Source organism: Oxyura jamaicensis, chromosome 28 (assembly GCF_011077185.1).
Source record: "Oxyura jamaicensis isolate SHBP4307 breed ruddy duck chromosome 28, BPBGC_Ojam_1.0, whole genome shotgun sequence".
Lineage (NCBI taxonomy): Eukaryota > Metazoa > Chordata > Aves > Anseriformes > Anatidae > Oxyura > Oxyura jamaicensis.
The window spans coordinates 3,233,587-3,256,461 of record NC_048920.1 but is presented as its reverse complement, the minus strand read 5'-3'; the positions used below and the strand labels follow the sequence as shown (position 1 = coordinate 3,256,461).

The 22,875-nt window shown below is 45.4% G+C and overlaps 1 protein-coding gene across 2 annotated transcripts; it reads right to left on the bottom strand.

The window, feature by feature from the left end:
* Nucleotides 1-3,029: 3,029 nt before the first annotated feature.
* TIMM44 (translocase of inner mitochondrial membrane 44) lies at nt 3,030-22,508 on the bottom strand. Of its 2 annotated transcripts, none has more exons than XM_035348354.1 (13): nt 22,364-22,508; nt 20,872-20,979; nt 20,203-20,373; nt 19,572-19,652; nt 18,770-18,919; nt 17,606-17,745; nt 17,033-17,118; nt 15,938-16,030; nt 15,489-15,613; nt 13,765-13,815; nt 10,961-11,050; nt 6,969-7,079; nt 3,030-5,191 (listed from the first exon to the last, which is right to left on the bottom strand). In XM_035348354.1, exons 1-13 carry the CDS (start codon nt 22,388-22,390, stop codon nt 5,072-5,074), a joined length of 1,353 nt encoding a protein of 450 aa, XP_035204245.1. In that variant the 5' UTR covers nt 22,391-22,508; the 3' UTR covers nt 3,030-5,071. The 2 variants fall into 2 exon arrangements, with proteins under 2 accessions (XP_035204245.1, XP_035204246.1); XM_035348355.1 differs by having other exon boundaries at nt 20,203-20,368.
* Between the last annotated feature and the right edge of the window lie 367 nt (nt 22,509-22,875).

Below are 22,875 nucleotides of genomic sequence, written 5' to 3'. Positions count from 1 at the left end.
CAGCTGAGATTCCAGTGTCAGCCTGAGGACGGGAGGCAAATGAGGGAAAAGCCTCCCCGGCAGGCGCTGGGGACAAAGCTCAGCACCAGCAGGAGGAGGGCAGGCTGCTCAGGACCACCCATCCCTCACAGCTCCCATGGGAACGCGGCAGGTTCAAAGCCCGTGCCCTCTGCGGTGGCTTTGGTCTCTTTTCCAGGGCACGCAGCAGGTCTCTCCTTCCTTTTCAGCTAGCACACAACCATCTACGATACCTCTACGAAATGTCAGACCCCTTCGGGGAGCAGCTTTTTAGTGAGTCACCATTCCCACAGCAACTCCATTCCTTAAACACATCCTGGGGACGTGAGGCACCGCCGTGGCTTGGTGTCACTGAATGCCCAGCGCCCTGGAAGCCAGAGCTGGGCTCCTTCCTCCTGGTGCTGCTGGTGTAAAGGACGGAGTCAAAGGCAAGGGCATGCAGAGCTCTGCAGCATGGGGAGACAGGAATCTCCCTGGGTCCAAGGGGAGGAGATGGAGGTGGGCTGCCTTCCCTTGCAGACAGAGAAGCAAGCGACCCCACTGTCCTCTACTTTCCTGTTTACTTTGTCTTATCACCACGTCTCCTTCTCTCCCTACCTCCCATCAGTGGGGCAAAGCCTGCCAGAGCCCTTCTGTGGCCGAGATGACACCAAATACACAGGGGGTTGGGAGTTACCCGTGCATCAAAGCCACTTCGTGCTGCCCTGTCCCCCTTGTCCCTACCAGGAGTGTTCCCAACCAAGGGATAACTCTCAGCACAGATAATGTCAAAGGCATCGCCGGCAGAACTTCTTGCCAGGGCTGCTACAGGTGTGTACAGAGCACTTTTGAGGGACAGGAGGGCTCAGCACCTCTCTGCCTGCTTGCATGAACACAGAGGACATGGTGCCCACTGCAGGACTGCCTCGGCACAGGCTCCGAAATAACACTGTGAAGTGGTTGCTTTGCTGCAGGAAACGTCCAGCACAGGACGGGAATGCAAGGGCGGGATACGAAGAGGGAATGGGGGTTGTCACGTAACGGGCTGCCTGGAAAAAGGCAGCCTGGTCTCTGCAGAGCAGCGCGTAGCATTGCTCACACGTGCTTAATGCAGGCCCTGTGGATAACTGAGCACTGGGAGGCGCCGGGCAGCGTTGTGCCATCTTCTCTGTGCTCAGTAGTCCAGGGTCACGTCCCTCTCACCTGTTCCAGGCTCTGTGATAAAGCATTTATTCTTCTGGGGCTGCCTCAGCTCTCGTATTGTTCTAGGGATACTGGATCCATGCGGAGAACAGAAGTGGGCTGGAGCCAAAATTAAGGAACACGGGAGGAAACACCTTCAGGTCCAAAGAGATGCCCTAGGCCACGCTCCCGTCCCTCTCCTGCTACCTGAAGAGCCCACGGTTGCTTGTCCCCTCTGCCCTCTGCAGGCCTGCCACAGTATCGGCCCTTGAAACACCCTGAAATAGTTGCTTTGCTGCAGAAAATTTGAGGCTGGTGAACTGTACGGGGAAATCCAGCATACAGGAGGGCCAGAAGAGCAGAGCCTCTCCATGGCTTTGCTGCTTTGACCAAGGGTGGCAAACAGGAGGAGCCTTCTATTCTGTTCTACTCTACTCTCTCTTTCCGTAAAAGATCAAAGTGCTTCTCTTCCACTGGTTTGAAGGATGTAGGGCTTGAATAGTTTAAAACATTTTAAGCGCTAATGAAGAATGATGTCCCCAGGCTTCCTCCCCAAAAGCTGTTCCAGCCCCAAGCCCTCTCCTCTCCCCCCCAAGCAGAACACCGGCCGCATTTTCCACAGAGCTCAAGACACAGCAGGCTTGAAAAGTCTCAGCTCAATCACATTACACTCTCCCAGGCTTGGTGCCTGCTTGATCTCATGAAACATAACCAGATTTCTCCTAAGAAGAAATCAATAAGCTAAGTGTCGCTGTCTGTGCGGAATGCTGAGCTGTGCAGAGTTCATTACGCTCCCTGGCTCCGCGCAGCTCCTGTGCTCTGTGCTCGACTGCCACGGCGCCGTGTGCCACTGCACGCCCTTCCCTTCGGACATCGGGGGCAGCTGGGGTTTGTGTTCTCGCAGCAACTTTTAAATCACCCATTTCCCACCTATATACGCAGTAAAGGCAGGTCTTGCTGACATGAACGATGCAGCCGAAGACTTGACTTAAAACTAGAAGGAAATGGCCCACGGGCCACTTCAAATGACACTGCATTTGGGTTGGGGGAACACAGGAGTCCCCCACGCCAAAAAACTGTAAATGGAGCCACCCACATGGCCCACAAGGATCATCGAGTCCAACTCCTCGCTCCCCAAAGGGCCACCCATAAAGAAAATAAAAAAATAAATCAGATCATGGGTCAGAGAGTGTTGTCCAAACCCTTCTTGAACTCTGGCAGGCTCAGTGCTGTGACCAGGAAGCCCTGAAGCTGCTGTTGAGCCTGGTGTTTTGGGTTTAGACGGCAAGGTTTTGGTAGCGGGGGGGCTGCAGGGGTGGCCTCTGTGAGAAGAGTCCAGGAGCTGTCCTAGTTCGGAGGAGAGCCAGTCTCAGAGGGCTCCAAAGGGACCCACTGCAGCCCCCATTCAGTTCCCCTGCACTGCTCGGGGGGAGAACCTGGAAGAGGGTGGATGGGGGGAAAGTGTTTTGAGTTTTTGTTCTGTTTTGTTTCTCTTTGCTCCAGCTTGTTAGTAATAGGTAGTAAATTACATTAATCTCCCTGGTGCTCAGTCTGTTTTGCACAGGACAGAAATTGTTGAGTGATCTCCCCGCCCTTATCTCAACCCTTGAGCCCTCTCCATCGGATTTTCTCCTCTTTTCCATCGGATTTCCTCCTCCTTTCCATCGGATTTCCTCCTCCTTTCCATCGGATTTCCTCCTCCTTTCCATCGGATTTCCTCCTCCTTTCCCTTTGAGGAGGGGGAGTGACAGCGTGGCCGTGGTGCTCGGCTGCCCAGCTGGGTAGAACCACCACAACACCTTAACCCCGATTTTTTTTCCCAACACCAGTTTAAAGAATAACGTCAAGCGTACCAGATAAAAGAAGTTTTGCACATGTTTCAAAGAAGAATCCCGAAAGTTTTGGACAACAGGCTATAGACTGCACACATACCTAGGCTGTTGCAGACCCGTGTTTATCAGGGACAGCCTCTGTTCAGCTACAGAGGTAGCAGGGCAGGAGAGGAGCAGTCTTCATGTCCCGAAGCCACTGACTCAATTTCTGTATCGTGTTGGTGATGAGACTTTCCCCATCCCCGGTGAAGTTCAGGAAGTATCTCAAAGACACACTGCATTTCCACTCAGCAGTCCAGACACTCAAATACAGAATTAGGCTCTCCACGCACAGTACAGGCAGCGTGCAGAGATGTTAGACGAGATCCACCCCAGAAAAAGCCTCACCAAGTGAGGTCCGCATCGCCCTCCATTTCTGAAGGCAGTCAGATACGGGGATTCCCTCTCACGGCTGATTTCTGCACTGTGGAATTAACTCTGTTCAGATCTTTAGTTTGGGTATTGGCGCTTTAAAGATCTGAGTAAAAATCGGAAATTATTTCAACGGCAAAAGCACCAGGGAGAAAACTGTGCGATGAGGGAGGCAGCGGGGAATACCCCCCCCCCCCCCCCCCCAGCCTGCCCTGGGAGCAGCAGGACCTAGCCTGGCAGCCAGGCAGCAAGTTCGGGCATCTTCTATGGGGCAGGGTAGACTGCTATTGAATTTGCTGCACACATCACCCAAGAGCTGTGAGATTTAAACGTTTCTCCCAAGGGCTGTGAGAAAATCCCATTTACACTCAAATGAACTGATCTGGTCACTCTTCCATCCCCACGTCAAGAAGTGCTATCCAGCATCACCCTGTTCTGTGTACAGGCAGAACACAGCAGCACATCAGCCCTTTGATGACCTTCCACGACTATCTTCTTTCCCCCCAACCTCACTTTCCATTAAGAGGACGCAGTTGAGGATTTGAACCCCACCACAATGCCCAAACTGAGCCTTCACCAGAAGCTCAGAACCAAGGGTTTTTGTAAACGTGCCTGCAGTTTCCCTCTGATGCCTCCCAGTTGCTACCTGGGACTTCCAGGACAGGTGTGTGATCCCCCAGAGCAGAAATCCATCCGGTGAAGAAAGCCATGCTTGGGAAGAACTCCACGCAGTAAGGGAACCGCACCCTCTCTTTTCATCTCACCTAATCACTGTCTGAGCTACAAGAGGTGACGTTCTACGTGTTATTGCATGTTATTTACTCATTTGCTGTTACTCTGTCCATCCTTATTCCTGATCACTGTTCTAGCACTCTGCCTGCTTCCCTGCAGCCAGGTAGAGCCTGTTTCCTCCGCACCATCAGCTCAGCCTGGCAGAGAAGTGCAGGTGTGTGCTCTTTCCTGGTACCAGCTGACACAATGAACAAAAACACCACAAACAAGAATGTTCCCCCTGCAGAACTGTGGACATTTATGTATGATGATGCAAACACCTCCATCCTGACTCTGTTCTACTCCGAGTCATGTGCAAACACCTGATTGCATTTGGTTTGGCGAGGTACAAGACACTACAGCAACAGATTGGTGCGGCTCTGTGCGAGATGTGGATTAGCTGAGACACGTGGTGCCTTAAAAGCACCTCTAAGTTCTTTTTGGGGTTGATGTAAGGCCATCAGAGGATGACAGCAGATTGGAACTAGACCTGTCACATCTCACTGCACTGTTCTTCAACACCCACCTCTGTGGGTATCACTGGAAGCACTGGGAAATACACAGAACCCAAACCTCCTTCAGCCACGATTAAAACAGGAGCCAAGAGCAGCCGCTAGTGTCTCAGAGCACTCACATTACCATCTACCGTACATCCTTACAGTGCAACAGCTACACAGCAAAGTGTAAGGCAGATACGTCAGACTCGTCCAGTTCATGATGGGAATTGGCGTAACGATGGCACACCTCACAGCCTGTTCTTCTGAAAAGGAACCAATCTAGCCTCTTTCCCCCGCAGATCATCATGCAGTAGACTGGTGCAAATTCAGAACCGGCATTGCTTGAAGAGAGGGACAGGAAGCTCTCAGATGCGATTCTTCTCAGAGAACTTGCTCAGTGCTCGATGAGGAAATGTCCAATAACCTCCAGGCAGCGTAGGGGTTGAGTTCGTCCTGGTCTCTGCACAGTGCCCATACGTACAGCATCCGCAGAACCTTGTCCTGGAAGGAAAATCCTCGTTAGAGCTCGCGTTACGGTCACGGACCTCCCAGCTCAGTGGGGAGACGCTCAACATTTCCTCCAGAGACTTGGGGTTTTTCTCTGTAGGTTCTAAGCCCAAAGGTCCCAAACAAGGTTAGCTCCAGCAACGTTTACTAAACTGTGGTTAGAAATTTATCCCGATTGGGACCAGATAAACTTTTGATTTCTGAAAATAGAGTTTGAATTCCCAAATATCTCTGGCTGACAAATATTAACTGACACCACAGCCAACTTTCTATTAACAATACGTCAGATGTTATTATATTTCTGGTTTCAAACTGGTTTGACTGTCAGGCTGCACTGCTGCCTGTAACCTTCAATCAAGTTTAAGGCTCTTCCCTCCAGCTATAGCTTCACCACTCCCAAGAAATCGCTACGTTTGTGAAATGGCCGACAAGAACAAAAAAGATCTCATCACCCTCCTAACCAGAGCGAAGCCAGGTTCCTCTCTATGGGCAGCCAGAATCGAGCCACTAAAGTTAACAAAAGGGTCAACTACTCTGCGGTGAAGGAGTTAACCCTTTGGCCTAGAGGCTAGGAACTGATGGTTCCTCTCTACCAAAAGCCCTCTACCAGCCTAAGCACTTCTGCAGGATGTACTAGAAGCAAACTGTTTAGGTGGCAAAAACACCAAAACTCCTGTTCTGAGCTAACTTCAATTCCAGAGAAGAGCAAGATCTTGGGACACAACCAGAGGACTGGAGCCAACCAACACACCTTTCTCAAGGGGTAGCTGCACCACCACTCTGTGAAGATGAAGTGAACTGACTGCAGTCAGAGGGTGAAGGGCTCTGCTCCTGTATTTGGCGTTAGTCAGGCCTTCAGTGCGATCGCTCCTTGAACGGGACAGCTTGTTAGCAACAGAGCCCCAGGCAGAGTTCACTCCCATCAGATCTTTAATTATGCAGTTATGAAGCAATCTGATGGCACCTTATCTCCTTCCTCTCCATAATCAAAGGAAGTCATCTTGACACCATTCTTGTGTTAGCTACAGAGCGCAGTGAGGCCTGACTTCTCGCCTCACTCCCTTTACCACCTGCTGTTTATACGACACAGGCCTCAGACCATCAGGTCTCCCCTCTAGCCACAGGCCCTGTGGTGTGACTGATTAACAAGGACGTAATTAAGTGCTAAGGGGAGGGGTTACTGTGCAACGTGACTCCTAAACAAATTGCCAAAGACGTGATTTCTGGAAAGTTAATGACCAAAAGACAATGGCCCTGCGATCCTGTAAGTAACGATCCCAAACAAGAATTCCTGGAGAGCTCCAAGGACTGCAGCAGGCTGCGCCCACGATCTCCCACTGAGCTCAGACGCCTCTCAGGGTACCCTGAGGGGATCTCAGGGCTCACCCTTCAAGGAACAAGCTCACCCACAAACTCTAGCCAGGGAGCAGGGTGAGTAATTCACTCTATTACTGTTTTGGAAGCATGCAACTGGATTTAGAAACACTGCAGGACACGGCAGGCTGAACGACCCCAACTCCCTCAGCCCATCCTCACAGGAGAGGTGCTCCAGCCCCTCACACAGCTTCCCCTCGAAGGAGGATATTCTCTGATATTCTCAGCAATGCCATTAGAGCAAGACAGCATGCACTTGCGTGTGAGTGATGTGTGTGGATAGGTGAAATGCAAACACACCGCACACTGCTACGGGGAACTGCTACAGAGAACATATAACTGACACGGCTGGCAGGGGGCCTAGGGAAACCATATGCAGCTGGTGAACATCACTTACCGGATCGCCTTCTACCACCTCCCCTTTCTGATTCTTTATTACCATCACAATCTGAGCTTGAAAAGTGATGATTAATACTGGTCCCTGCTCCATCATTTTCCCCATAGCCAGCTGCAATTAAAAAAAAATCTATTAGAAAACAGACACTTCTGCAGATTAATGTAAAAGCAACAAGTGTTTAACGCAACTACTGTGGCTTGACACAGCTAACAATCCCATCTCCTCCAAGCACTGAACGTAGTTATTTTCACCCAGTTATACCCGCTCTGTTCACACAAATGCTACGTGCCTTATCACAAGACATTCCATTCTCCCCAAATCTTTCTTCAGGGAGGCACCAGTCTCTTCTCTCTGGTGACCAACGACAGAATAGAGAGAACAGCACAAAGTTGTGCCAGGGGAGGTTCAGCCTAGACAACAGGAAAAGCTTTTTCACCGTAAGGGTGGTCAAACAATGGGACAGACTTCCCAGAGAGGTGGTTCATGCCCCACGCCTGTCGGTGTTGAAGAGGCATTTGGACAATGCTCTCAATTTAGGGGTTTTGTTTGATTGATTGTTTTTTAGCCTTGAAGTAGTCAGGCAGTTGGACCTGATGTTCTCTGAAGGTCCCTTCCAATGAATTATTCTATTCTATACTTAAAAGATTTCCCAAAATTGTTCTTCAAGTTTTCAAAGTATTTCCAAATCTAAAAATCTGGAAAAGATGAGAAAGCTCTGATTCATCTTTTCCAAATTAGAAAGTAATAATAAAAGAAACCTTGCTCTTAAAAAAAAAAGGCAAAAAGCTACATTTTCCAAAGAAAATGCTTATACATGGATCTTTTAACATGAAGTGTATTGAACTAGATTTAAAAATTTAACTAGCAAACTTTAGGTAGTAGGATTATATTCTTCTGTATATGCTTCAAAAAAAAAACACCATTGCATTTTATCACATGGTAAAGAATGCATCACGAGAGACAGTTACAAGAACACGCTGCAATTTACAAAAACGTGCACTGCATTTTATACCTGCAGATTGCTGCTTTAAATCAAAGAGCTGGACATCAATTCCTGCTTCTCCAGCTAAGACGGGTTAAGCTGTTCGTTGTAGTCCCATGTCCTACCCAGAACATCGACTGCATTATTGCTGCTAGAGGTCAGATCTCCTCCCCCCTGCTATTTTCAACAGGACATGAGAACAGGAATGGAATGTATATGCATTTTATTCTCCCCTGAGGAAAACTCAGCAATTCTGCAATGCTCCTCTGCTTATCCAGAGGGAATCAGTTCTCTAGCCCTGCAGTAACTCAGGCAAGGCAGCATTTCTGGAATGCGCCCGGCCATCCAGCAATGCATAACGCCCCATAGCCAAGTACCTAAAACCAGATCTCACAGCTCTTTATCAGACCCATTTCTGTGACGGTCATTTTACGTGACACCATCCAGTACTGACAATTTCTGACAACAAACATTTCCATGCATGTTTCAAGGAAGAGGGGGACCATATCACTGATTAGGGTGTATCCTTTACAGGTACCCAGACTTCCATACTTGTATTACTACCAGCAGAAAAAAAAAAACACTATATTCAAGACAGCACACATAGCACTTCCCCCACATCAAATTCAGAAAGTCACATACTTAAAACTATATTTAGGCAGCTAAATGAATAGTCCTAACAAATATCAAAGACCCAAAATTTCATTTAACTTAAAGGCAGCAGCTATCTAATGAAGCAGGAAATCAGAGCGCTTAAGCAGGCACCTGGAACACAAGTTCTTATGCTGATGTTTTAAAGACTTGATTTTAATTTCAATGCCCCAAACTTTGCGGCATGTGAACTCCCTTAAATCTTCTAAACATTCTTTCTCAAATTCAGTGAAGAGTTTTTGTGGATGGTATCACTCAGCATACTCCTATAAATCCTTTCTAGAGAAATGCATTTAAAAATGTAAACATACAGCATCCTTTTATGCTCCTTCTTGCAACACAGACGGTATAATAAGAACTGTACTCATTCTTTTCCACATCGATCATATTTCAGCTAAGATGATGTACTTTTCTTGAGAAACTTTACGTGAAAATAGACTTCTAAAACAAGCTAACAACAAGATGTCTTTGCAGGCACTACCCAGAACCAGTGCACAGCTCTGTACTAATTAGCACCTACTGAGGAAAAAAGTTATTCAGCATAAAATGAAATCAGGTTTCCCAGACACTAACAATACAGAAAAACATTTGATTTAAATAAGAGGCTTACAAAAAAAAGTAGTCATGTTTATTACTTCCACAGCTTTAATTTTGTTAAAATATGCTATTTATTGCTCAAGATATTCAGGCAAATTGCAGATGCTACAGAAATTTTCCTGCTCATTCAGCACATGCTTGCAGTTGATACCCAACTTATCGAACAGGTAGGAACAACTTCCTCTGACCCTAGACGGATGAGAAAATTAGAAGCCTATCAGGCACCAATGCAAAACGGTCTGAGGAACAGGACCAAGCATTAACTCTTCCTGAGACGCCTTGTCTGTTAACAGGTGGATGATTTGCTTGTTCCCTGTGAAGATACTCAGCCATTAATCAGGTCAGCTCCCACTGCTCTTTTGTAGGGCTACACATGACAAACTCTTTAAATCTTTTGCCGCAGGGCATCTCCTCAGATGTTTCTGGAGCTCTCCTGCACCCACTCCAATTTTTTAATGATTTGAGCACAAAAAGAAAGACTCATGCACAGGGCTGCAGACAGAGAAAAATCACCATCAGCAGAACTCCTTTGAGCAAACCACCAACTGCACCAAATTCTATTCTCTTGGTTTTTCATTGTGGCTGCTGAATTCTTCCTAACTTCTGGTCTCGCAGGAGGATATGGCTACAAGTAAGCACCATCCGGCAAGCCGATATACCCAAACAACATCAGGAACAGCTCCCACTTCACAAACAGTATTTATTATCACCATGTTCCATTTTAACCTCTGCCTGAAAGCTCACCATTCTCCATGTCCTCCCCTTGGACCAGATCACCTGTGGGTTCAGATCCTTATTCTGTAGATGTAACTGCATCCTCTGTTCCTACAGAAATGACCCTGCTCCTAGCTTTTATGGTAACTGTCTGAACAGATCAGCAACAATTTCCAATGTCTTTCGAGATTACTGATGAGAACACTGAATACTGTCTGACCTGGTATCAGTCCCTACAGAGATACTTAATAATTTATCCACGAGGAAGCTGGGCAAAAACAGCAGGAGGCCTGCCTGCATGGATGAACAAGGAGCTCCTGGCCAAACTCAACCAGAAAAAGAAGTGGAAGCAGAGACAGAGAGCCTGGGATGGATACAGTGACATCGTCTGAGCAGCCAGGGAGCACGTTAGGAAAGCCAAAGCCCTTTTGGAATTAAATTTGCCCAGGGATATCACGGGCAATAAGAAAGGGTTCTATAGGTACATCGGTGATAGAAGGAAGACTGGGGAAACTGGGGGCCCTCTCCAGAGGGACTCTATCAGGGAGCGTAGGACAAGGCGTAATGGCTTTAAACTAAAAGAAGGTGGTTTAAAATTAGGTATTTTTACCTTGCTAGTCATCAAGAGCCATACAGAACAGCAGTTAACTCTCTCTGATAACTGTTCCTGCACTGCGCAACCTAGTCACAAAGGCATTGCACGTTATCACCCAGAGTAAGCATCAACGAAGCCCTTCACAGAAAGCACTGCGTTAGTGCTACTTGCCTTTATCATTAGCCTCTCTCAATCCATGGTGATTAAGACCAAGGGGCCCTGGCATAGAGGAGACAAACCACGATGCTGTAACTTAGGCTTGATCACACAGCAGCAAATCACTCCTTATCTATCCCATGTCTCCCTTCCAGCAACTATGATCTCTGTTAGCAGAAATGGTAAATACCAAGGTAGCATGAGGCAAAAAACAGTCAGAGCAAAGAAGAAGAAAAAACATGAAGTCGTGAGTTTCTAATTAATTCCCTAATGTGAAATACAGAAAAGGATACTCACATCAATGTTGTCAATGTCCAGAATCCTGGAGTGGAACTGCAGACCCATGGCTTTGGCTTGCTGGATTGGATGAGCAAGCTGACTGTAAGTCTAAATGAAGGAACAAACTTGTGTTACATGTTTACATTTGTTCTGTCAAAGAAAAAGAGATTTTCTGCTTAGCGAGAACCATCAGAAAAGAGTAAAAGTCAGGTTTTTGTAAATATGCTGAATGCAAGATGTCAAACAGCTACATCAAATGTTCTGGGCCTCACATAACCAAGTTCTCCCTAAGAATCCCACCTCCCCTGGACAGAACAGGAGATCCATCATTCGCAGCAGAGTATGCACACTGAGTCAAACTGACAGCCAAGGAACCTGCAAGTTCTGATCTGACAGCAGACAGGGAGAAACAATTTGGAAGTGAAGCTGGTTTCCTAACGCTCAGCCAGAACCTGGAGGCAAACCAGCACCTCCTGCCACCTTTTAGGTACATATGCTTCATTATTTATGCATCAAGAACTGCTGGTGGGGATTCAAATTTCTACTTGCTTCCAGCAAGTGTCAAGTATTTTTGGCTGCTATCAAACAGGAGGCAGTCTCTACCATGCCTCCCAACAACAAATCTTCTAAGCATTGTCACAAGCATTTAAAGGCAAAAATCCTACAGAAGTATTCTGATACACTAGAGCAAAGCTGGAGTTATAGCACAGGGATTCTAGCGACAGGAAGAAACAGCTCTGTGGAACACAGAATCACAGAATGGTTTAGGTTGGAAGGGACACCTGGAGGTCATCTGGTCTAAACTAAACTGTCAGGCCACTTTTTAGGTAAACTGTAACTCTGTATACTTGCCTTACTGGTTTGTATTCCAACATTTTAGCCACCAGTAGCACAAATTTAACACTTTAGGTATGATTCTGCTCAAGAGCCTTTATCTTCTGGATTCTCCTTAATAGGATTCCTTTCCTACCTTGCCTTATTTTATGGATGACTCTTGACTTAAGAGCTTAATTTGTAACTACAACTAGCTTAGAAGGGCTTGCCCTGCGTTTTATAAACCAAAGTAATCTGCTACTTCCCCCCGGAGATTTGAAAGGAGTTCTATGGTTTCATTTCAAAGGTGCCTCGAAACACTGAAGAACTGCCTTTACTTTCAGACTGCTTTAAATATCCCACTTTTAGATCACGCAGTACTGTTACAAAGACATAATAACAACCGCTAACCTCAAAAACTGTAAATACTAAAGACTGTCTCTTCCAGCGTGTCAATTTCCAGCCCTCTGGTGGTGGTCATTAGTAAGGAGAAGATTCATTTTAAGCAGCTAAATTATTTAGAAACAAATCAAGTATAGGCCTGCACAGCTAACAGCAGAATTATTTTGGAGCAGAGTGAAGAGGAGAACAAGTGTCCTGTCATGTTTAAATGCTATTGTCAGGTAAAGATCTGCTTCCATGAAGTTAAATGAGCAATACAATCACTGAATCACAACAAATTCATATTCAGTCCTTGAAGAAGTTTATCCAATACTGAAAAATTATACCAGTACAAAAATAAAATCACCATCTAAGCAATAAATTCAGTTTTCTGCAGCCAGATCATCCAGGCTGCTGATTTTCTATGCTGCAATTTCAGAAAAACTTGAGCCTGCCAAGATTGCTGGGCTACTGCAGTGGAGCTGTCTTTGTGTTATAGTTCCAGGGACAACTTGACCCTGCAAGCAGAAAATCGTCACCTTTCTGGGTCAGCTCAAACATCTCTGCACCTTTCCATACCACATCAGGGATTCTGCCAAGCACCCTGACAAGAGGCAATGAGCACAAACTGGAACCCAAGAGGTGCTGGCTAAACATCAGGAGCATTTCTTTACTCTGCAGGTATCAGAGCACTGGAATGGGTTTTCCAGAGAGGTTGTGAAGTCTCCGACCACAGAGATCTTCAAAAGATGTCTGGACACGGTCCTGGGCAGCTTGCTTCAGATGGCCCTGCTTGAGCAGCAGATTTGACCACAGGAGCTCCAGAGGTGACTCCCAACCCAAACCATTCTGTGATTGAGATACCAGGGGATACAGGACAGACAGAGCCAACAAACCCAGCCACCCCAGTACAGTTTCTTTGTACTGTGCACAGCTCTGCTCGAACACAGCTGACCGTACACCCTGTCTTTCCACTCATTCCCCATAGCTTCAGGCTCCAGTGGCTCATTAAAGCTGAAGTAAGTCTCTCAAGTTAAGAGGGATCTGTGTGTTCACTTCATTTTGCATCTCTCTTAATAAAGCCTCCTACAAACCAGTCCAGTGTCAAGACAATCAAATGGTTCCAGGAAAATCAGGCAGCCACAGCAAGGCTGGGATTATGTTAAACATAACTGGAAATGTGTGAATTGGGGCTGCAGAGGCACTAAGTGGATTGAAGCTGCGTGCTAATTTGATGAAGCCCAATGCAACCTCACGTCACAAGTTCTTAAAAGACTCATTGACTCTTGGAGACTTCTGTACTAGAAACTACTTCAGTTTCCCCTGGGATTCAGAACGGCCTGTGCACCAACCCTAAAGCCCATCCACATCAAGAATGGCTGTGTAGAACTGGACCTAGCTGGACTAGTTTGAGCTTCTCTCTCAATTCACTCTCTCATATCCATACCATTCCAGAAATCCACTGCGTTAGTGTTTTATAGCATGAACGTTTTAGATGGGGGAGCAGCCAGGCAAAACAGGCAAGCAACATAGATGCAATGGCAAATGGCTTGCAAAGAAAGCACGGCACACCTACTTATAAATGAGAATCCTAAACCTTTTCAGGCATTTTTAGTAGCTATACTTACTGCTTCGTAGCACCAATCTTTGAGGATCTCAAGCTCTCCAGACATCATAGCCTAAAACAGAAAAATCAATAAAATTTGAACATTTTAAAATACATGCCTTGTCTGAGAGTTGAAGTAACAGCACTGTCAGCAGCAAACTATTTTAAACCCCACATCTGATGAAAACCTGACGTAGGAAAAGAGCAAGAATTATCAAAGAGGAAGAGCAGTAAGAACTTCTATTAAAAAAAAAACAGACCTAGTCAGAGGTACATAAATCTTTAGATAATTAAGACACAAATTTAAATCCTACTGTCTAGCACATCACCAGAATGCACCCTACCCAGAAATCCTGGGAGGTGGGATCTAACAGAAGCAGGAGTACAAAACAGATGTAGGTCCATAGGTTTTAAGGCTGATAAAACGTCAGTGAGTAGAAAAATCACACTGCAACTCACAAAAAGGTTTATCTTTAAAAATGTGTGAAAAACACCTGGAATTCATAACAAGACAGATGCTAGAAATTTAGCAAATTTCAAAAATAAAGCTAGTACTAGGTGGCAGGGTGTTTTCCAATGTAATGGCTCTAAATCTTTACGCTCGATGGCGTCAGTAAGCTGGCCACGTACAGCCTGAAAAAACTCTCCCATGAAAAACTGCTCCAAGTCAAGTGCACCACACTTTTACAGCTTGCTTTAGTGACATGGCACTGTCAGGAAAGGGAGTGGGACTGGACTGTTCACTGTCTTATTTCACTGCAGACATCGCAGTTTCAGTCATACCTCTGATACACACACACACAAGTCAGTCACCAGAAAGGCAGAAGTGACAAAAAACAATTATGCATCAGTTTGGATGTTTGTATCTATAAGCATCGAGTTGCTTTTTTTTATTCATCCTAGAGTCCTACCTCATGATCAGAGTATCACAAGTATTTCTATGCGTATTGTAATGCATCAGGTTGAGGTAACATCCTCCAACATAACATGCTTCTGCATTACACTGTAGGATGACAAAAATGACCCTTTCCTCTCTATTAGCATTTATTTCCTTCTCTTCAAGCCTTGATCTTGCCAATCTCATACAGATCTCTCAAAACCATTTCTATTGTACCTCTTTGAATACCTTCCTTTCACTGTCTTTCCTGACGTACTGTAACGTGAGAGGAACTACACGCACCTGTAGGAACATCCTTCATGGATCTACCTTGTAGCACACCCTTCATCTCTGCTATCATCCTCTGAGTATTCTCACAACTTAGTCTTTGAAAAGTTTCATGTACTTTCTGGACTAGGGCCAGAAATATTTTCACTGAACCATTCGTCAGGACCTGGTCTTCAGAAGCAGTTACAGATCATTTAGAAAGCAGTAGTGCACATGCACCAAATTCTTTCCCTTCACCAACATCTGATGCTCAGAACTGCTCGTTCACCTAGTCCAGTTTGATCCCTCTCGTGTTCATGCTGTTTACTCATGGGAGAAGATGGCCAGTTGTTTTTCCAGGCCCAAAGAAATTTGGCAAGGCTATTAAATTATGAAACATGGTTTTCAACTAAACTATGATGCAAAATGCAAGTTCCTATTTCTAAGGTTACTGTATGTAGGATGCTGTGCAAAGCTGGGTGCTTGAGAAGCAAATACAGCCCTGCTTTTAATTTTAGCTCTAGGAAACTGAAAGAAAAGTCTTCTATATTACAGTAAAGGAGAAAATAAAACAAATGCATCACACTCTGTCCCTACCTTACCTCCAAGACATTGGGGATTATATCACGCTCGCATTGCTTTAAAAAACGATCTTTGTCAAAGGAGGGATCCACTTTGAGTATCTCTGTCAAAACCTCAGACATTTCTGTCTTCGAGAACAATCCACCTGATAAAACAATTTAGTGAGACTGTTACCAGAAAACAGGAGAAAGATGGACCTTGGGTTATCTAACAGATGGAAGGAAGACTCATCTTGAAACAGCCACAGGCTGTAGGTTAGGCTTCAGATTTATCCCACCAGATTTATCCACTTGTCATCATATTGCTGATAGCAGGTTGCTACACTGTAGGACACTGGATAATGATCCACACAAAATACAATAAAGCTCTCAAATCTTTCCCAAAAAGCTAGCACCGCACAAACAGTCACTAGCAACACAGCTAGAAGGCTAGAGAATTGCATTTAATCCAAGCAATGACTAAACATTACCTATCAAATCGGTGACTTTGTCTGTGACAGCTCTGGAAGCTCGAATGAATGCATTATCACTTTCATCATACTTCATCTTCATTGCAAAGAACCCTGAAAGAAGAGGAGACATGAGCAGCAGCGTCCTTCCACTGAGTTCCTGAACTAGAAAACTCAAGCAATGGGTGGTAGATAAAACCTGCTAGCACTCTTCTAAATCTCTTCGTTGATTAACAACCTTCAATTTCAAAATCTAGTTTTCTCCCCATCTTCACAGAATCACCGAATGTCAGGGATTGGAAGGGACCTTGAAAGATCATCTGGTCCGATCCCCTGCTGGAGCAGGAACACCTGGATCAGGTCACACAGGAACACGTCCAGGTGGGTTTTGAATGTCTCCAGAGAAGGAGACTCCACAACGCCCTGGGCAGCCTGTTCCAGTGCTCCGTCACCCTCACCCTGAAAAAGTTTCTTCTCACATTTAAGCAGAACCTCCTATGTTCCAGCTGGCAACCATCACCCCTTATCCTATCATTTCTTTACACTTCTCAGAACCATTAAACATCTAGGTGACTATCAAAAGTTAACACCCACTGCAGTAGAGATACCCAGTACTTTTACATTTTGCAAAAAACAAACAAACAATAACAACCAAATGACAGAGTCCCCCACACTGCAGAGTTCTAAGCTGTGACAGTAGAAACCAGCTCACTGAAAACAAGATTTTTGCTCACCGTAAGCTCAATGACAAGAATAGGCCTGCCCTATCCCTGGTGACATGCACTTATGTCTGCCCTGGCCTCTTAACAGTGTAAAAGTGGAGCTATCTAGAATTCTTTGAGCAACGGTGAAGGTACCTACAAGGAACTGGGACTGACCAAAGACAATGCCTGACGGGGGGAGAGATGGGCACACAAATGGAGCAGCTTGGAAAACACTAGCTGACAACACTGCAGATCTCCTAATCACACCACCTCACAGCAACAGCTACAACAACAAAAAATGTCATGATTTGCGTTGCATTTCGACCAGTCGCATAGATGGCATCAGGTCCCACATGGCAAGAATCAGATCAGAGAAAATAATGTGCTACTACTTTGTCTTTGGAACACTTACTATTGAACACCACATTGTTGTCCTTGAAATCTTTCCACTGCTGATACCATTTTGAGTCCTTATGCAGCACCATACCCATGGCCTCTCTAGAAAGTTCAGAAGATGGGTACTTGTGAACAGGTAACTCACATGAGAGTGAAAATAAAAAGAACGATAGCCCGCTGAATATCACTGCAGCGTGCAGTAGCAGTGACGCTGATGCACAGCATAAAAGATACATGATTTAGTGGAGCAAGGCACGACAGAAAGCAGAGCTCAGGGATAGTCCTGCCAAACGTAATTCAATAGCGAGGTGTTAGAACTGAGAAAACGTAACCCGTGCAAGTCATAGATTCATGTTTGAACATTATGTACCCACTTTATATTATTAAATGCCCAACTTCACTATCAGAAGGTACAGTATCATCAATTTGTGGTGGCAATTTGCTCTCAGACCTACCTGCTTTGCTAGGTCACACCTCTCCCTACAGCCTCATTTCAGCACTTTAACCATTTTTGATCTGCAGTTAAATTTTAAAGGTTTTATCAGATTGTACACAGAAATATTTACCCTAAATTATAAACAATACATACTCATTAGCTTCAAACACTCGTTCCTCTTTAATCCTCTCGCCTGAGAATTCTGTCCTTTTTCGTAGTCGCTCTGGACGCTTGTAAGGACCAGTCTGCCCTAAAACACTTTCATCTATTTCCTTCTTAACGGTTTCTACTCCCTGAAAAGAAAACACCCCTATTAGATTGATTTATTTTTCCTTCCCTCCTTTCCCCCCCAAAATGAAAATTGTTTCTGTTGAAGGAAGAAGATTATTCTTGGCTCTCTTACTCAGCAAATGGTTCTTTGCTGTTGTCTGTGGACAAACACACCGGTACCAAGGCCTTCTGCTTAAGGAGTTACATGTGGGACTGCAAACGTGGCAGTATTGAATCTACCTGAAGTTCTTACACTGTCGTAGAAACCACAGACACAGTCAACAGGCAGACCCTGATGGCTGCTGACAAGGTGCGGCCTAGCAGCTTGCTTCAAAGAAGGAATGACTTCTCAGATTGGGAAGCAGTGCAGTAAGATAACAGGTTTCAATACAGAAAAAAAAACAACAGTGCAGAGTGGCTAAAATTGATGTCGAGCTAGTCAAATGGCTAGTACAGGACATCTCATGAGAAACACAGATAGAAACTGACTTGAGTGCTTAGACTAATATTCCATCTGGCCACGTATCTCCTCTTACAAGGGCTAAATCTAATACTTCTGAGGAAGCATGAGTAACCAGTCAAGTGGAATATTTCTTTTTAAGCTAATTGACAGTTGATGAGGTGATGTCAAAACATGAGCGGTTATTTATTTTCTAGGAAATGAGAGCTTCAGGCATGCCAGCTTTTCAGTCAGTAGCTCCCAAGAATACCACTAGAACCTGTCTACAGAAGAGAGCCACTTACTACTCTGCTCCACAAACACAGAAACCAATTTTCCGCATAACGCTTTTTTTAATGGAAGCTCAGATACTCAAGACTCAAACTTTTCTAGGGTTATTGAGCGAATGCTACACCTATAAAATATATTTCTTCAATTTATTAGCTTATTACAACGGCTCACAAGCAGAACCTCTTAATGGAAAAGGTCTTACAATAAAAATTTTGCATCTAATTTTATACTCAGCACAAGCTTGCACATAGCTTCCATGTTAACAAGCAGTGTCCACAGCTCTGGGTCCCAGAGAAGCATGGGACTTAGAGAAATACCTGAGAGATAGCTTTGAAGGCTGCTGTCTTGCCTAATTTCTCCCCTCCTTTTGTCACTGACTCTGCAGACTGCTTTGCCGTTTTTGCTGCTTCTTCCACACCTTCTTTTATCTTCCGGCCAATATCACTCTTACTTACTTCATCCAAACTCTGGAACAGAACAGGGAAGAAAAGATCACAAAAACACAGGTGAAAACACATTTTGAGTAAGCCTTCTTTATGAATGCTGAAGACCTGCTGCACACACAATAAGACTAACCAAACCCAAGGTGAACACAGTTCTGTGTCACAGGAGAGACTGAAATGGTGGCTCACCACTGAAACTCAGACAACATGTCTGTGCAGAGCAATAATTTGGCTACTCACAGGACCATACCCGTTTGTAATAGCTGCTACCCGTGCATTTAGGAAATATTTTTTTGACCTCAAAGAGGAGGACTAACAATGCCGGAGTAAAAATATCCCAGTCCTGTTCTTTGAAACAATCAGGTGCTGCTTCTTAAGAGAAGGCACAGTAGTGGTTGAGACAGCTCTATGCTATTCAAATCTTCCTGCAGAATTAGCAAATGCACTTCTCAGTCCAACGTGTTCATATCTATGCCTTAGGCTGTGTTTACAAGAGCCAGGATGCTGCAGCTTTAACAACTCTGTCCTTTACGATCTGCAATAGCGATTACCCATGGTATAGCAAACAACTTGCACCAACAAAAAAGAGGAATGGTGATAATTCAGATGCACACAGAACACAGAACCTCAGAAGCCAACTGCCATAGGGAAAGGTTACCCCATGGCTGTGTTTTACCTCTTTAACTGTACCAGTGATTTCTTCAAGTTTCTTTTTAATCACTTCTGAGGTCTTCACTGTTTCAGATTCAATGGTTTTCTGTAGGAAAAAAAAACAAACAACATAGAACACCCCATTAACATTGTAACATAGGGCAAAAAGAGCTACAACTGTTTGGGCCTAAGTACGATTAACACATTTAGCTCTCTTCCTAATATATATATATATTTTGAAATGAGGAACACATTCCTACTTTAAAAAATTAGAACATAACACATTCTCGGCTGGGTAAAAACCATTTTAGGGTGCACACTACTGAAATAACCAGCATCAGCATTTAATTACTGCTGTTTATAATTCTTTAAAGATTATAGAAGAAGTACTAACACTGTCAACATCAAATTTAATGTCCCCTTATTTTATCTGCTCATTATCTGAGAAATTCCAGCGAACAGTCTGCTGGAAAGATTTCCACTAAGACATCCATTTACCTGTCAGTATTTACAGCTGAGCAGAACTTCTCATAAAAACAGGCATGCTAACAACTAAACAGTTCATTTCTGAATCTTAAATTTGAGTCTTTCTGCAAGTGTAATAGCTTGTTGACTATGCAATGAAAACATCAAAAGAATTAATGGGGAAGACTTACATATTTCCTTCTTGCTTCTCGAAGTGCATCAGATTCTTCTAGCTTTTTAGCTTCATCTCGGAACTTTTTAATACTTTCTTTCATCTCTTTGTTTTTTGCTAATTCTTGTTTGATGTTTTCCACAAAACCTGATATAAAACCTTTTCTTCCTCCTGAAGAATAACATCTAGACTAAAGAAAATTGTTACATGTTGCAGAATCCAATGAGAAATTCAACAAGTATCAAAGCCAGCAGGTACATTTACTTAAGCCAAGCACTGGATCACTTCTAATTAATTAAATGTTGTGGGAAAATGTACCACTGCCTTGAAAAAGAAGCACCTTCCCCTTAAAACAGTCGCGCATCAGACCTATTTCTGATGCCCCATGAAATAAATCTATATAGTTATTTAAAAATAAATAATTAAAAAGGCTTCTCCAGGGGCAGTTTGACACTAACCAGGCTTGAAACAACCTGATAGATGAAGTTACTAGAGCACCACTCCTGAACTCTGTCCCTTGGACTCTGCTACTACAAAAATCCTTGAATTTGTCAAGCGTATCTTGAAAAGCTGAAACTTTCATCCTAGAACTGCTGCTTCTCAGAAGCATATCCACATCTAGAAGATTCAGTACTCTAACAGGAAACCACTTTCATCCTGAAATAAAAAAAATCAGCCATTAACCAACCTGATTGATCTCTAAAAGAGGCGTGCTCGTTCTATACCGGGTACCACTGTGGACTGCAGGAACTGGGTATCTCCTAGATATAAGCCATATGCCACTGATGAGACATTTCTGCAATCAAAACACAAGATCAAGTTAGCACATGACACAAAATGACAGCAGTCCTAAAGAGCCAAGAAAGAAAGAAAAGCATACTGCAAAGAGGCAATATTTACAGGTCTCCTGGGAACAGATTCTGAGTGCTGAGTAACCTAAGGACTTGTGTTACCCAAATCACGCAAGCCAAACCGTTTCTCTGCAAGTCTCTTTCTAACTGCTCACCCTAAATAACAAAAAATAAATTTTAAAAAAAGCAAGCATGAACAAGACAAGAGGCAATGGGCACAAACTGAAGCACAGGAGGAATATGAGGAATACGAGGGGTCACTTCTTTACTGGGGGGAGTGACAGAGCACTGCGACAGGCTGCCCGGAGAGGTTGTGGGGTCTCCTGCTCTGGAGATATCCAAAACCCACCTGGATATGACCCTGCACAACATGCTCTGGGTGAGCCTGCTCAGCAGGGGGGTTGCACTGGATGATCTTCAGAGGTCACTGCCCATACCCTAATGGCCCAAAGATACACATGTAACAAGCAAGAATAAACTAGATTACTATATGCATAACTGAAACATCTACGACAATTAACCGTAAAAAACTGCATTACAACCTGGGACAGAAGGCCTGCTGGACTTTAACAGATCACAGTTCCTAACCAAAATGCACATTTCTTCTGTGTTACTGACCATTTCAGAAGAAATGCCTAATGCCACATTTAGCTTTGTGCACGTGAGAAGATCAACACGCTTCAAAGGATGTCAAAAATAGGTTTTGAGAACCAGAACGTTTGCACTGAATTAATACAGCCATTCACTTGCTCAGCAAAGGAGAAAAGCCTCCTGGTTTATTTTCAGCCTTGTAAGACCGCATCAGTGGAACAGTCCAAGGCTACAGACAGCTCTGTTAAGACTCCCTAAAAGCTCAAAGGCTGACCTAGGCTAAATTTCCTGCTTTCCCTAGCTTTACAGCAGCTCAAACTCGCAGTGTGGGTCACTGTGCTGAAGCTAACGAAAATCGGCAGCGTGGGCGAGGACGGTGAAGGGGAAAGAGAACGCAGAAGGCCCCGAGCCTGGAGGAAAGACCTCCCCTCAGCGGCACAGGCAGGGCAGAAGATGAGGAGGAAGGGGAGACGAGGAGGAAGGGGAGATGAGGCCGGAGGCTGCCCGCCTCTCCGGCCAGCCCTGGGAGCTCCCACCCCTGAGGTAACCGCGGCCGCAGCGCCCCAACCCCGCTCCCCGCCGGGCCGGGCCGCGCCTCATGGGACGGCGGGAGAGGAGAGGAGCGGCCCGGCCGGGGCTCCCCCTGCCCCACCGCGGTCCCTCGGCGCGCTTGGGACCCACAGAGCCCGGCCGGGCCCCGGCTGAGGGCAGCGCCCGCTGCCCGCTTCCCGCGCTCACCCGGCAGCCGCCCGCCGCCGCCGCCATCTTGAGGCCGGTGTGTGACCTTCGGGCGGCGCCGAGCGCTGACGCCGCTGCCGCGCGCCGCTGAGGCTCGGTCCCGTCACGGGAGGCGGCGGGGCAGGGCCCGGGAAGCCTCTGCCTTAAGACTGCCTCAAGACAGTTAAATAAACGATTAAATTCAGTCAGCGTTTGCCGTTGTGTTCGGTTACGGCCAGCTCCCGAAGCCCAGCCTGTGACAAACCGCCTCTGGGTGCCCCCCGGGAGCATTCACAGCCCAGGCTGCACAGCCCTGCCTACCCCCAAAATGAGTCAAACATCGTAATTAACTTTTTTTATTAAGAAGAGTGCATTTTTTTAAATCCAAAACAAAAGATCAAGTGCAGTATCCGCTCTTCTGGTCCTCCCAGCATCTCTCTCGAGATGAGGCAGCATGCCCAGCATCTGAAGCATCTCCTAACATACCTCCCGGCAGGGACACTCCCGCAGGTTTTTTCTTCAGCTCTCAGAAC